This window comes from Myotis lucifugus, unplaced genomic scaffold (genome assembly GCF_000147115.1).
Source record: "Myotis lucifugus unplaced genomic scaffold, Myoluc2.0 scaffold_117, whole genome shotgun sequence".
NCBI classification, from domain to species: domain Eukaryota; kingdom Metazoa; phylum Chordata; class Mammalia; order Chiroptera; family Vespertilionidae; genus Myotis; species Myotis lucifugus.
In genome coordinates this window covers 3,816,339-3,831,830 of record NW_005871165.1, presented here as the reverse complement: position 1 = coordinate 3,831,830, position 15,492 = coordinate 3,816,339, and the positions used below count along the sequence as shown (strand labels likewise).

Below are 15,492 nucleotides of genomic sequence, written 5' to 3'. Positions count from 1 at the left end.
TCACCTGTTGATGGGCACTTGGTCTATTTCCAGATCTTGGCTATTATAGTAAATTGTGCTGATATGAACATTGGGGTGCATACATTCTTTCGGGTTGATATTTTGGGTTTCCTGGAAATATTCCTAGGAGTAGGATCACTGGATCAAATGACAGTTCCATATTTAATTTTTTGAGAAAACTCCATACTGTTTTCCATAATGGTTGGTTGCACCAGTCTCCATTCCCACCATCACTTTTCTACACATTCTTGCCAGCACATGTCATTTGTTGATTTGTTGATAGTAGCCATTCTAACAGGTGTGAGGTGATATCTCATTATTGTTTTAATATGCATCTCTCTGATGATCAGTGACTTTGAGCATTTTTACATATGTCTCTTGGCCATCTGTATGTCCACTTTGGAGAAGTAGTGTCCCTTATATATTTTGTATATTAACTCTTCATCAGAGGTATCATTGTCAAATATGTCCTCCCATACAGTGAGTGAAATGTTCTATAAATGTCAATTAAATTCATCTGATCCAGTGTGTCATTTAGAGTCACTGTTTCCATGTTAATTATTTTGTCTAGAAGATCTATCAGTGAAGTCCCCTACTATGACTGAATTGCTGTCAATCTCTCCCTCAAAGTTCTGTGGAAGTTATTTTGTATATTTAGGCGCTCCTTTATTGGGTGCATGTATGTTTACCAGGATTATGTCCTTTTATTGGATCAATGCCTTTAGTAGTGACTTTTATTGTCTCTTGTGATGGCTTTCATTTTGAAGTCTATTTTGTCAGATATGAATGTTGCCACCACAGTTGTTGTTGTTGTTTTCATTTCCATTTGCATGGGAAAATTTTTTCCTTAACTTCACTTTCATTCTGTGTGAGTCTTTTGTTCTGAGGTGGGTCTCTTATAGACAGCATACAGTTGGATCATGTTTTGTATTTATTCAGCTACCCTATGTTTTTTGATTGGAGCATTTAACCCATTTACACTTAAGGTTATTATTGTAGGTACTTATTTATTGCCATTTATTTACTCATTTTACTAGGTTTCTCTCTCTACTACTTCTCATTACAGCAGTCCCTTTAGCATTTCTTGCAGTGCTAGTTTGATGATGACAAATTCCTTTAGCCTTTTTTTTTTTTGTCTGGTAGCTCCTTATTTTACCATCTATTTTGATTGATAGCCTTGCTAGATATAGTAATCTTGGTTTCAGATCCTTGCTTTCCATTACCTTGAGTACTTCATGCCATTCCCTTCTGGCCTGTGGAGTTTCTGATGAGAAATCAGCTAACATCCTACGGGAGCTCCTTTGTAGCTAACAAATTGCTTTTCTCTTGCTGCCTTTAAGATTCTCTCTTTGTCTTTAATTTGGGGCATTTTAATTATGATGTGTCTGGGTGTGGGCCTGTTTGGGTTCTTCTTGCCTCCTGAACTTATGTGACTTTTTCCTTCACCAGATTAGGTAAGTTTTCTGCCATTATTTCTTCAAACATGTTCTCTGTCCCCTGCTAACTTTTTTCTTTTCCTGACACTCCCATTATGAAAATACTGTTATGATTCATGTTGCTCCCTTAAGCTGTCCTTCTGTTTTATAATTGTTTTTTCTTTTTGGTTCTCTGATTGAGTGATTTTTTTTTCTGTCTTCTAATTCACTGATCCAATCCTTGGCTTCCTCTTATCTGCTGTGTATTCCTTCCAATGTGTTCTTTATTAATGCTATGTTGCTCTTCATAGTTACTATATTCTTCCTCATGCTGTTTAGCATCTTTGCCATCATTATTCTGAACTCTGTATCTAATAAATTTCTTATCTCCATTTCATTTATCTCTTCTTTGATAGAATCCTCTTTTTCTTTTGTGTGGGCTTGTTTGTTTGTTTTTTGTCTCCCTATTTTGGCTGCCTGTTTGGGTTTGTGACTCTGTACTAGTAGATATGCTACACATCTCAGTCTCTAATGCAGGGCAATGTCACATGCTGTTTTGAATGGTCCTGTGTGCCTTATTGGAGCTATCAACAGTCCACAGCTTATGACTCCCTCTTCTGGGTCTGGGTGCCTTTGGAAAGGACCAAGATGTACATCAAGGCCTGCTTTTCCGAGCCCTAGGCCCCAAAGGATAAATACTGTATAATCTGACTAGTATGAGCTACCGACAATAGTCTAATTCACAGAGACAGCAAGTAGAATGGTGGTGGCCAGGGGCTGAGAGAAACGGAGAGTGGGGAGTTATTGTTTAATGGTACAGAGTTTTTATTTGGGATATTGAAAAGTTCTGAGGCTAGAATGTGGTGATGGTTACACAACATTGTGAATGTACATAATGCCACTAAATTATTCATTTTAAAATTATTTAAATGGCAAATTTTGTTATGCATATTTTACTAGAATGAAAAAATTTTAATTTTATTTCCTCCTCCCTTAAATTGTTTTAAACTACCCTTGTAGGATAAGTGATGTCATCTATAAAGAATGGTTAGTAGTGCTTTTTTGTATTTTTCCTCTAACAAATATAATTTAAAAACATGTTCATCTGGCCTGGCCGGCATGGCTCAGTGGTTGAGCATTGAGCTATGAACCAGGAGATCACAGTTCAATTCCTGGTCAGGGCACATACCCAGGTTGTGGGCCAATTCCCAGTGCAAGAAACAGCTGATCAATGATTCTCTCTCATTGTTGATGTTTCTATCTTTCCCTCTCCTTCCCTCTCTCTGAAATGAATAATTATATATATATATATATATTAAAAAAAAAAACACAACAACAACAAAACAACATGTTCATCTGATTTCCAATCACATAATCAAGTGAATGGGCATGGTTAGTGCCATATGCAATAGTCATGTCCTAGGCATCATTAATACCCATACTGAGATCCACATAAATGTCCCTCATGATAAGATTCTGACTAAAGCCATGAACATCACCAAACATCTCTGCATGCAGACACAGCTCCCTGGTGTTTACTGTTTAAGCAGTGGTTCTCAACCTTCCTGATGCCGCCACCCTTTAATACAGTTCCTCATGTTGTGGTGACCCCCCAATTTCATTGTTACAAATTGAACATAATTAAAGCATAGTGATTAATCACCAAAACAATATGTAATTATATATGTGTTTTCCGATGGTCTGAGGCGACCCCTGTGAAAGGGTCGTTCGACCCCCAAAGGGGTCACGACCCACAGGTTGAGAACCACTGCTGTTTAAGGATCACCTTGGTCTCCGGGCTGCGCAAGAGCAGACACTCAATGGCCTTTTGCAAATTGATGGCCCTTCTGATGAAAATGCTGATGGGAAAGGGTCTGTAGTGCTGTGTCTCTGTCTCCTGCTACCTGGTCAATTTCCCGTGGGATATAGTGTTCATCTTTCACAGAGAACAGATTCGTGGTAATAAATGGATGACCATGCTTTCCCCACTGAATCAAAATGTCTTTCAGCATCCAGAAGCATGTGGTTTAAAGACCCCGGTTCCACGGTGGTCAAAATATTTGAAGGCTAGTGGAAAAGAAGTTGATAAATCTCTGAACAAAAGGAAAATAAAGATGAAATTTTCAAATGCACACAACATGTCTAAAATTCTATCCAAGGTCATTTCTAGCTAGAATAGATTTGCTGCCTATGGGAGGTAGTGAACTTTACCAAATACATTAAAATCTTAACAAAAATTGGAACTCTTTATAAGAATATAAGATGAAGAAGAAAAATGTTAATATTTGTAAATAAAATACAAAATGTAACATTTTATTAAAAACCCTAATCAGAAAAGAAAAGCAAAGAATTCTAATTAGGTAAAAAATAATCTCCAAAATGCAACTGTAATTTCAAAATAAAATAACATACATACTTTCAGAACTTTTTGTATGTAGTTAATCGTTGACACAATGTTGAATCTCCCATGAGGTAAATAAGTCTCATTTTACTCCATCTGTTGCAAAATGATGTGACCTGCCTTTTCCACAGTATAACCCCTGGAAAGGTATCTTCATTCCAACCTGGCATTTCTTTTCTAAGTTCTAACTCTCTGGCAATAAAAACTCCCACAGTAAGTCATTTTTATTACCACAAATAATTTAGGAAACACCTTTCTCGTTTTCTCCCCCTACCCCTTTCTCTTTCCCTCCACCCTTCTCTACCTCTGCCCTCTGCTCTTCCACAAATACGTGTTAAACAAGTCCATCATAAAGGGGGATACAGCGTTCCCGCTGAGTAGTTTTTCCTGGTGCGGGGATAGATTTTCTCTTGCACATTAACATGTTTCCGTGGCTACAGCTCAGGCCACTGGACCGGGAGACAGCTGGCCAAATCAGGAGGAAATGTTTGGCCGTGAAACAGCAGAACTCGGCGTCCCCGCTGATCGCTGTACTGATGACATTGGCCTTGCGGAATTGTAAATCTCCCCTCCCCACGCTACTTATCCATGAAAAACACCTGAACATTTATGAAATGAGTGCCACATACATCTTATTTTGTGTGTGCCAGAATCGTGTTCTCTGGCTAATTCTAACACCCCTTGAATGTTTCATTGTTGTGCTCAGAACTGAACGTAATAGTCTGTGTGGTCTGGTTAGTGCAGAAAAAGATAGGCCCATTACCTCCTTATTCTGAATACCCCACTATAAAAGTAGCCTAGTCCTGGGCCATCGTCCTGTACACCAAAATGGGTGGGGGTTCCATTCCCAGTCAGGGCACATACCCAGGTTAGGGGTTGTATCCCCAGTCAGGGCTCATAGGAAAGGCAACTGATCTCTCTCTCTCTCTCTCTCCTTTCCTCAGTCTCTGAAATCAATAAATGTATCCTCGGGGAGGATTCTTTTACAAAGTAGCCTAAGCTGTCTTCACTGACTCATATCAGGCTTCCACTAGGTAAAACAGCACATTTTTATATTTGTGCCACTTTAAAGCCACACCTTCTCTGTCACCTACCTAGATTGTTGGGATTTGGGGTATAAGTTTAGGAACTTAAACTTATCCATATTAAATTATACCAGGTTTATAAATGGCTCTGAAAAAATAACAGTCTGGCACTATCTTCTAAGAAACCACCGACTTTACCAGAAATTACTGTCCAGGCAACAGAGAAACCAGAGAGATTAAGAGGACTCAAGTTGTCTCAAGAATCTAAGAACCTTCTTTGGTGTAAAAGTTGGGCATGGAAGATGGTTGCCACAGCAGAAAGGGAATCTGACTTTTCCACAGAGCGTGAACTTTAGAATGGGCTCTTTATTTATACCTATGTTCTCCACAGGGTTTTGCAAAATTCCTTGCCTAGAGTAGGTCCTCAATAAATATTTGCTGAATTCATGAACAGAGTGAATGTAGGCTCTGTTGACTGTTATAACAGAAGTCTTTTACTTTTCTGAAATTCACTTTAATTTCAGAGCAGCAGAAACATCACTTTTATGAGTGAGATGGTTTTATATTGACCACTGAAGTCCATGTGATAAAATTGAGGGGGAAAATCACAAAAATTGCTAGTTTATGGGCCTTTCACTGAGATGGTTTGGCTGAAAAACAGGTTAGAAACCTCCAAAGGAATTTCCTAACTCCGAGTTTCACCTGACACATTTTCACAGAGCACCAGTACCCAGTTATTGGCTTTTCAGAAATAAATCTCAAGTTTAAATAAAATTAACCTGTATGGCTCTAGCCGGTTTGGCTCAGTGGATAAAACGTCAGCCTGCAGACTGAAGGGTCCCAGGTTCGATTCCTGTCAAGGGCACCTACCTTGGTCACAGGCTCCCAGCCCTGGTTGGGGGCATGCATGCAGGAGGCAGCCAATCGATGTGTTTCTCTCACATTGGTGTTTCTCTCTGTCTCTCCTTCTCCCTTCCACTCTCTCTAAAAATCAATGGAAAAAATCTCCTCAGATGAGGATTTAAAAAAATAACAACAATAACCTGCACATTTTGAGAATAGGTAGCTAAAATTAAGGGTTGCCAAGTTTTTTATATCTGACTCCAGACAAAAAATGCAACTCCTACAAAAATAAAATCTCTTGTATAAAACCCAAAACAATTGATACTATCTGTCACAGGAAATGAGAGATCAAAACGGTAAATGTAACCCAAGTCAGTTTGGCTTAGTGGATAGAGCATTGGCCGGCAGATCAAAGGGTCCCGGGTTTGATTCCAGTCAAGGGCATGTACCTTAGTTACAGGCTCCTCCCCAGCCTGGGCCCTGATTGGGGCTCGTGCAGGAGGCAACCAATTGGTGTGTTTCTCTCACATCGATGTTTCTCTCTGTCTTGCCCTATCTCTTCCGCTCTCCCTAAAAATCAATGGAAAAACATTCTTTGGTGAGGATTAACAAAAATTTTTTTAAAAAAAACACCTTGTAAATATAGAAAAAAAATTAAGGTAAATGTCAAATATCTCTTAACACTCCGGTGTGGGGTGAATTTCCCGCCAAAATATAAGATGGCTCTGTCTTTTGGTTTTGTTCCATCCACCAAAAGGGTGGATTACAAACAAATATTTGGTAATACGCAGTTACAATCGGCCCGAGTTTACACGTTTCCCGCACTCCACCGCAAATCTATATGAACCGAGTTAAAGACGGCTCCCGCGGAGTACGCGCAATTCACGCGAGCCGACTTAACTCGTTTCCCCCACTCCAAGTGTTAAAATAAGAATGTCCTTCAAGTGAATAGATTGTGAACACGACAGGCAATAGCACAATAGTCTTACTGTTGCATTGTAAGACCTTGCTGGAGGTAAAGTCTTTCAGCAATTCAACTCCTATGTTGGACCTTCAAAAAAATGGAAAGAAAGTTAGCCTGATACCTTCCCAGATATTAAAGTAAGAATTAATCACTGTTTAGGTGGATTGAACCACCCTTAACTTTCTCTGTAGATTTTTTTTTCTTTATTTGGATTTATTTAAGATATTCTGGTGGAGTGAATGGGTTAGGATTCTGGAAAACTGTTCTGTTAATGCCAAGAGTCTGGAGATCCAGAGAGAGTCACTCATGTTCCATGTAGAATTAATCAAATATCTATTTCTTTGCATTTCCTTCTAATTTTTAACAAGCCATGCTCTGCTCACTTTACCACCTGTAGTAGTTTGGGCTTTCATTGCATTTTCCCCGCGCTTCTCCACCTGTGCACGCATCAGAGTTGTGTGAGTGCTGCTGCCACTCCGATTGCTTGGCTTCCTCCCACAGCTTCTGGTTCAATAGTTCTGGGAGCTTGAAGAGAGATCTGTACCCCCAGGTTTGCAGCAGAATTGGTCACATTAGTCATGTGTGAAAATAACCTATGTGTCTGTCAATGGGTGAATGTAGAGGTGTCCTGTATGAGGCCCTGTGATTTTACTACCAGCTGAACTGACTCTGAGCAATAGTTCTCATTATTCATCGACACAATAAGGGAGTCTGATTAGGAAAAGTTGGTCTGAACCAAGTCTGCCCTTTTGTATCAATTATTGTATTTGAAGTCACTGGCATAAAAATTAACTATATAACCTGGTCAGGTGGCTCAGTGGTTGAGCGTTGACCTATGAATCAGGAGGTTATGGTTTGATTCCTGGTTAGGGGATATGCCCAGGGTGTGGGCTTGATCCCCAGTCTGGGGCATGCAGGGGGCAACTGATTCTCTGTCATCATTGATGTTTCTATCTCTCTCTCCCTCTCCCTTCCTCTATGAAACCAATAAAAATATTTTTAATTAACTATATAAAACTAGAGGCCCGGTGCACAAATTTGTTCACCAGTGGGGTCTGTCAGCCTGGCCTAAGGGATTGGGCCCAGATTGTGAGAGGGCACAGGCCAGGCCGAGGGACCCCACTGGTGCACGATTGGGGCCGGGGAGGGACAAGGGAGGACTCCAGAGCATGTCTGGCCCATCTCACTCAGTCCCGATCGGGTGGACCCCAGCAGCAAGCTAACCTACCAGTCAGAGCATCTGCCCCCTGGTGGTCAGTGCATGTCATAGTGACTGGTCGACTGGTCAACTGTCTGCCCCTGGTGGTCAGTGCATGTCATAACGAGCGGTTGAGTGGTTGACTGTCTGCCCCCTGGTGGTCAGTGAACATCATAGCAAGCGGTTGAGTGGCCTTAGCATATCATTAGCATATTACACTTTGATTGGTTGAACAGACAACTGGACACTTAACATATTAGGCTTTTATTATATAGGATAAGTTTATATTATTTGCTGATTGATTTTGAAGTATTTACTAGCACCTTATGAAGTGATCCCCTCAAGAAGTCTAGTACCCACTGGCATCATCCGTAGTTATTACAGTAATATTGACCATATCTCTATGCTGTACTTTACATCCCCATGACTATTTGAAACTACCAATTTGTACTTCTTAATCCCCTTACCTTTTTCATCCAGCTCCTAAGTCTATTTTCTGTATCAATGAGTTTGTTTCTGTTTTGTGTATTTGTTTTGATTTTTGGATTCCACACGTAAGTGAAATCATATAGTACTTGTCTTTCTCTGTTTGACTTATTTCACTTAACATAATACCCTCTAGGTTCATCCATGTTGTTGCAAATTGTAAGAGTTCATTGTTTTTTATAGCCTAGTAGTATTCCATTGTGTATATGTACCATATCTTCTTTATTCAATTATCTATCAATGGACACTATTGTATATGAAATGTCCTTTTAGGTCTCTTGTTATAGTCTTTTGTGTTAAAGACTATTTTGTCTGATATCAGTATTAATTACTACCCCAGCTCTTTTTTCCATTTCAATTTTCTATCTTTTCCTCATTTCAGTTATTGTATTTTAATTTCTAACTTTTTAAAAAATATTTTTATTTATTTTAGAGAGGGAGAGAGGAATAGAAACATGAATGATGAGAGAGAATCATTGATCAGCTGCTGGCTGCTTCCTATACACTAATCCCCACTGGGGATTGAGCCCACAACCTGGGATCCAACTGTGATCTCCTGGTTCATAGGTCAATGCTCAACCACTGAACCACGCTGGCCGGGCTTAATTTCTAACTTTTTAAAATGTTTCCTAGCTCTTTGTTGAAGCTCTCACTGAGTTTATCTATTTGTTTCTTAAGTTGCAGATGTCCTGCGGCTCCTGTGGCTGTCAGCCCTGTTCACAGCATAGCCTCTCCCAGGCACCGCCAAGCCCAGCACATGCAGCTACCAACCCCAGATCACTTTAGAGCTCCTTCCAGGTGGCGTGGGGCTGGTGCTGAGCCACAGGCAGCAGCTGATCTGGACTTGCACCAGAGCCCCTCTATTTGTTCATCATAACTATTGTCAAAGACTTTTTTAGAACAATATAGGTAGTTATTCCAAAACAATTATGCAACATCACATATATCATATTCTAATAAATAGTTGCGTGAATGAAAGATTCATGAAAAATCCACTTTTTTTCTTAATTTTATTTTTTCAATTAGTTTACATCCAATATTATTTTTTATTAGTTTCAGTGGTACAGCTCAGTGGTTAGATAATCATATACTTTATGATTTCAAGTGCCTACCTGGCACAATACACAATATTATTGGCTATATTTCCTTTGCTGTACTTTAAATCCCCATGACTATTTTATAACCACCAATCTGTACTTCTTAATCCTTTCATCTTTTTCATAGTCCCTAACACCCCTCCCCTCTGGCCACCATCAGTCTGTACTCTGTCTGTTTCAATTTTGTTTGCTTGTCTGTTTTGTTCTTTAGATTCCACATATAAGTGAAATCATCTTATATAATAAAAGCCTAATATGCAAATCAGGAACAACCGATCAGAGGCAGGCAGGGCCGGTGAGCGGGCGGCACCAGGCCAGCCAAGGCGGGTGCCAGTGGGCAGAGGGAGGGGATGGCAATCGGGAGGTGGCGGTGACCAGCAGTAGTGGAGGGGCGATGGGGGGGGCGGGCGGGGCAGGGCTGGTGATTGGCCTGCTGGTCACCTCCTGCAGAGGAAGGCCACTGACAGCAGCCGCAGGGCAATGGGGGGCAGGGCCGGAGCTGCCCCCTGGTGGTCAGTGCACTCCCACAGGGGGAGCACCCCTCAGCCTCAAGCCTGGCTGATGGCTGGTGAGTGCAGCTGCGGCATGAGCCTCTCCCGCGGACACTCCCCCTGCATGCCTGAGCAGCAGTGAGGGCAGGCACAGCGGGGCTGGCATGAGCGGGAGCAGCATGGCACCCAGCCCAGGCTTGGGCTCCTTCCCGGCTGCCTGCTGCTTCGTACACTACTTCGTGCTGTGCGGGATTGACGCGGACAGTGGGCTGGAGCCCGAGGAGCTGGTGAGTAAAGCCAGGTTGCAGCGCCTCTGAGGTCCACTGATGCCCGCAGGCCAGGCCAAGGGACCCCACTGGTGCACGAATCCATGCACCAGGCCTCTAGTATAATATAAAATCACCTGTTGATTGATGACTTTGGATAGCTGAATGCTCACCAAGAGAAAGGGGTTGTATTTAGATATCTCAATTGACTAAATCTCCCTTATAAAATTCAACAGTTTAAATAATTTTGCTTAAAGTATAAAGCATTGTCATTAAAACTATTTGAATATGGTGTGAGAAGGTGGTCTTATTTTACTTTTTGCATATATCTGTCCAACTTTTCCAACACCATTTATTGAATAGACTATGTTTACCCCACTTATGTTTTTGCCTCCATTGTCAAATATTAACTGACTACAAAGGCATGGTTTTATTTCTCGGCTCTCTATTCTGTTCCACTGATCTACGTGTCTGTCTTTATGCTAGTACCATGCTGTTTTGATTCTATGGACTTGTAATATAGTTTAATATCAGGTAGCATGATTCCTCCAACTTTATTCTTCTTTCTCAAGATTGTTAAGGCTATTCATGATCTTGCGTTGTTTCATATAAGTTTTTGGAATATTTGTTCTTGTTCTATAAAATATGCCATTGGTGCCTTTTTAAAAATTTTCATTGTTGAAAGTATTACGTGTGTCCCTTTTTTCCCCATTGACACCTTCTAGCCATTGGTATCTTGATAGGAATTGTGTTAAACCTATAGATTGCTTTGGGTAGTATTTACACAATTAAATACTACTCAGCCATAGAAAAGAAGGAAATCTTACCTCTTGCGACAGCATGGATGGGCCTGGAAAACTAAGTGAAATAAACCAGTAGAGAAAGACAATGAGCATATGACTTCACTCATATGTGGAATCTAATGAACAAAATAAACAAAGTGGAGACAGAGAACAGACTGACAGCTGTCTGAGGAGAGGAGGTTGAGGGCTGGGTGAGAAGAGTGAAGGGATTAAGCAAAGAAAAAAGAGAAAGACTCATGGACACAGACAACAGAAGGGTGATTTCCAGAGGGAAAGAGGGGTTGAGGGAAGTAGAAGAGGGCAAAGGAAGGATAGATGGTAATGGAAGGAGACTTGACTTGGGGTGGGTGGTAAACACAAAATACAGATGATGTCTTGTGGAATTGTGCACCCGAAACCTATACAATTTAATTAACCAATGTCACCCCAATAAATTCAATTACTGGTGAAAATGGAGACTTACTATTATTTTACATTATATTTATTTTAATACTGACGTGTTTCAACCTTCGTTTCCTTTGAATACTTCCTTCTTCTCCTCTGAATGGTCTATTTCCTTTTACTTTGATTTCAATGCTTTTATTTCTCAGTTACTATTAGTTCTTTATATAATAAACATTGTAACATTTAGTCTCTCAATTTTACACAAAATATATTTTATCAGTTTACTGCTTGACAGTTTTAGAGGTATTTAATATTTAAAGCACTGAAAAATTTCTTCGTCACACAACTAGCATTGCTTCTTATCTTAGACTGTTCTCCACACTTTAATTTTTTAAATATTCAACTCTATTTTTCTATACTTTTCCCCACAACCTCTGCAACACTTGTCTTATTGATAATAGCCATCCTGAAAGTTTTTTCATGTACTTTTTACCCAGTTTCCCTAATGGTGACAGCTTGAAAAATTTTAGTAAAATATCACAACCAGCAAGTAGACACTGATATAGTCAAGATATAGAACATTTCCATTACCAACCTTAAAGCTCCTTTATGTTGGCTTTTTTTAACCACACATATTTCCTCCTACCCCACCCTCCCTAATCCCTTAACTCCTGGCAACCATTTTTCTGTTCTCTAGTTCTATAATTTGTCATTTCTATATTTGTTAGACCAAAAAAGTAAACACAGACAAAAATCCTTGCTTTCATGTAGGTCACCTGGTAGTAGGTCCAGATAGACAATCATCAATTAACATAATAAATAGATAAATTATACAGTATTTTAATTTAGAAAGTAAAGGGTATTTTTGGTGGGGGGGAATGTCAGAATCAGGGAAATACTAAGAGATGGAGATGAAGCTGTTTCTAGTGTTAAACAAATGATTGTGTAACAAGTGATTAAAGTAGGCTGAGACTGGAGGCAGGGAAACTAATTAGAAAACTATTCAACACCATAGACAAGAAATGACAAAGGACTAGGACTAAAGCTAGACAGTGAGGGTGGAGAAAACAGGATAGATTTGAGAGATATCTAGGAGGTAGAATTTATGAGACTGCTTGTGGAGAGTGTTGGCTTGGTTGACTAATGAACTGTGACAACACAGGAGAGGAAGGAGAAAGAGCAGGGAATTTGTTTCCAGTTGATGCTGGTGGTGTTGTTTTTTTGCCAAGGAGGGTGGTGGGAGATGATAAATCAGTGCGTTTCTCTTTGTTGGGGACACGAGTGGAAGACTGAGGTGGAGATTCCCGATGAGCAGCACATGCAGGGTGCGGCAAAAGCAGGTTTACAGGTGTTGCTATAAAAATAATGCAATGATTAATAAACAATAATACAGGAATAAACTCTTGCGTACTCGCAACAGTAAACCTACTTTTGCCCCGCCCTGTATTTCAAGAATGGGAATCAGAATGGATCTCAGTTCTGGGAGTACATAGGCAGAGATTCTCAAACTTTAGCATAAGAATCAACTGGGGAGCTTGTTAATACTTAAGCTCAGGCCTAAAAGACTTCAGTAGCTCTGGAATAGGACCTCAAATCTGCATTTTACACATACATGCACAAACACAGGTGTTCAGGTCCAAATCTCACTTTAAGAAGCACTAATATTGGAAGCGTGCCGTGCCCTGCATGGCAAGGTTCAGGATCTGAAGGAGGGGCCGACACACAAATGAAAATGCTACACAAGAAATATGAATTTAGAAGGCATGGGGGGCCAGGTGGAAACCTCTTTTGTGAAGAGGCTCACCAAGACTGGGTCCGGTCTGCTTTTTATTCACTCTGAATACACATTTGCCCTTTAGCAATGCATACAGGCAGATCAAAGGTAAAGTTTGGTATACAATGTAAAGATTATCAGTTTGGGAAATCACCTCGAGCCACTGAATATCAATGTCCATTGGCCTTCCAATGTCTCTTTTTGCACTTTTATGCTAATTGCTGTTTGCTTTAGCCTCTGGCAGTAGTGGATGGGATCTGAGCGTGTAAATTGAAGGATACAAGTGTGAAAGAGAAGAGGATTAAAGGTAGAAAGGTAGAGAGCATAGATATATAGGGAGGAATTGCAAAGAGAAACATTCTGAGCTGTGGTCTGAGAGCTCTATTATTCACCAGTTCACATCAATGCCTGAATGTCCTGGACTTGTGGCCCTTCTTATTTGGAGCTGGGGGTTTCTGTTAAACCAAGGTGAGAGACATTTTGAAAAGAAGTTGGGTTCAAATGTAGAAGAACCTTGAGTGGCTAAGGAGTTGCTCTGGTTCTGTCATGTGTGAAAACCATGATGAAAGTATTTGATCGGGACAAGAGGATGATGAAGGCAGAAGTGTTGAAAGATCATTTTTGTACTACCTGGTTGGGAGGAGGAGAAAATGAAGCAAGATCAGTTAAGAAAGACTACAGAAAACGAAAATAAAAACAGTAACTGAACTATGCAAAGAATAAGAAAACCGCTGTGAAGAAGTCAGAGAACTGAAACGGGTTTAATTGGATTGGAGCCTTGGAGACAAAGGCCAAAGAGAATGTTTAGCCAGGATGATTTTTAGCCAGGATTTTAGCCAGCAGTGCCAAATTATATAGAGATGGCTGGAAACCCACCTGTCACTAAAAGAATAATAATAGCACAGATATTGTCAGAGGGATTATGGCTAAACAGAGAACTTTCTCACCCACATCTATTGCTAAGATGATATGCTTTTAACTTAAATTTTGCCTTGAGAAAGATGAGTATTCAAAGTCACTGTGATCTTCCCTGAAGTTCTGAAAAAGGAAAAAGTTCCTACCTTTATTTCTTTTAAAGACAAGTAAATGGCCCAGAAAACTAAGATAAATATCAGCATCACCAGTAATTTACGAGCTGTTGCATTTGGAAACATAGTGAGTACACCAAACAAAAAAGAGGAGAAATAATCACACATTAAATAAATTAAACATGACATTGCTCTGTATATTTTGGTTCCTCCTCAGTGCTTTCCAGAACAGGATTATGTTCTATATGCTGCTATCTCCTGGGTTTCTGGAAAGTTCCATTATATGTTCTTATAGAATTCAGAAACAACAACCCTCTTTGAAGCAGGGAATTGACCTGGTTGAAGGACTCTTGGTTCCTGACCTTCTTCAGTTTGAAGTGACACCCAGGCTCTGAGCCATTTCTCTCATCAAGGTTTTTACCCAGCACAACTGTTTACCCTAAGAAAACATGTTTCTGGTGCCCTCCAATGAATCCTGGTCTCTAATTCTCTTGGATGCACACACATGTGTTTGGTGCCCTTCCTCCCCAATCTTATCTGCCTCCAGAGACTTCATTTTAAATCTCCCATTTGTGTCTTTAGGTAGATTGCTTCCACCTCAGGGTTTTAGTCTTCTCATGCTAACGAGGTTAAGAAAGATTGTATAAAGGGAAAGGATGTATTCTAGAGAATTGTCACTGTTGAATGGTTGGGATTTTAGTTTTTTAAGTCCAGAATCCCAAAAGTATGTGGCAAAGAGCTAAATTATGGCAGGTTTTTCTCAAACTTTTTTGCCCAGGACCACAGTAAGAAAATCATATCAAATTATCAAAGCCTATTTCAGGGCGCACGCATACACACACACACACACACACACACACACACAATAAAACGACATTCATATTACTGCGTGTTTTCTAGTTATTCTATTTTAATCCATTACATTTTAACCCATTTTTAAAGTATTTTTCATGTCCAAGTAAACAATGTTACTATACCAAAGAGCTGTAAGGCACCATTTGAAAAGCACTGGCCGATCTGTGGATCATCCTCCTGTCTCTGCCATTAAACCCGCAAATACGAGTTAGCAGGTACCACACCTGTGGATGAATATTTCCTCCATCATATTCTCATGCTCTCTCACAGGAATTACAGTTGTCCAGAGCTTTTTTGGTTAGAACCGTCTTTGCATTAATTTCAGGGTTGGAGTTTCCCTATAAGCTTCATTGATCAAAAGCTGAAAAGCCATTTGTGGCGACAGTGTGCCAGCTGGACTCACAGGCATCCCTTCGGATGGCCTGTAGCTGCCCACTTCACAGAGCCAGAAGATGGAAGCCA

At 40.2% G+C, this 15,492-nt stretch overlaps 1 protein-coding gene across 1 annotated transcript; it reads right to left on the bottom strand.

Annotated features, from left to right (window-relative positions):
* Positions 1-2,490: 2,490 nt before the first annotated feature.
* Positions 2,491-15,280, bottom strand: NXPE2 (neurexophilin and PC-esterase domain family member 2). Its single transcript, XM_014459847.1, is given in 12 exon segments — positions 2,491-2,514; positions 2,766-2,970; positions 3,185-3,301; positions 3,303-3,413; positions 3,415-3,441; positions 3,443-3,482; positions 3,908-3,934; positions 3,937-4,008; positions 6,674-6,735; positions 7,037-7,173; positions 14,209-14,310; positions 15,254-15,280. Coding segments are annotated over 12 exon segments (951 nt in total).
* Between the last annotated feature and the right edge of the window lie 212 nt (positions 15,281-15,492).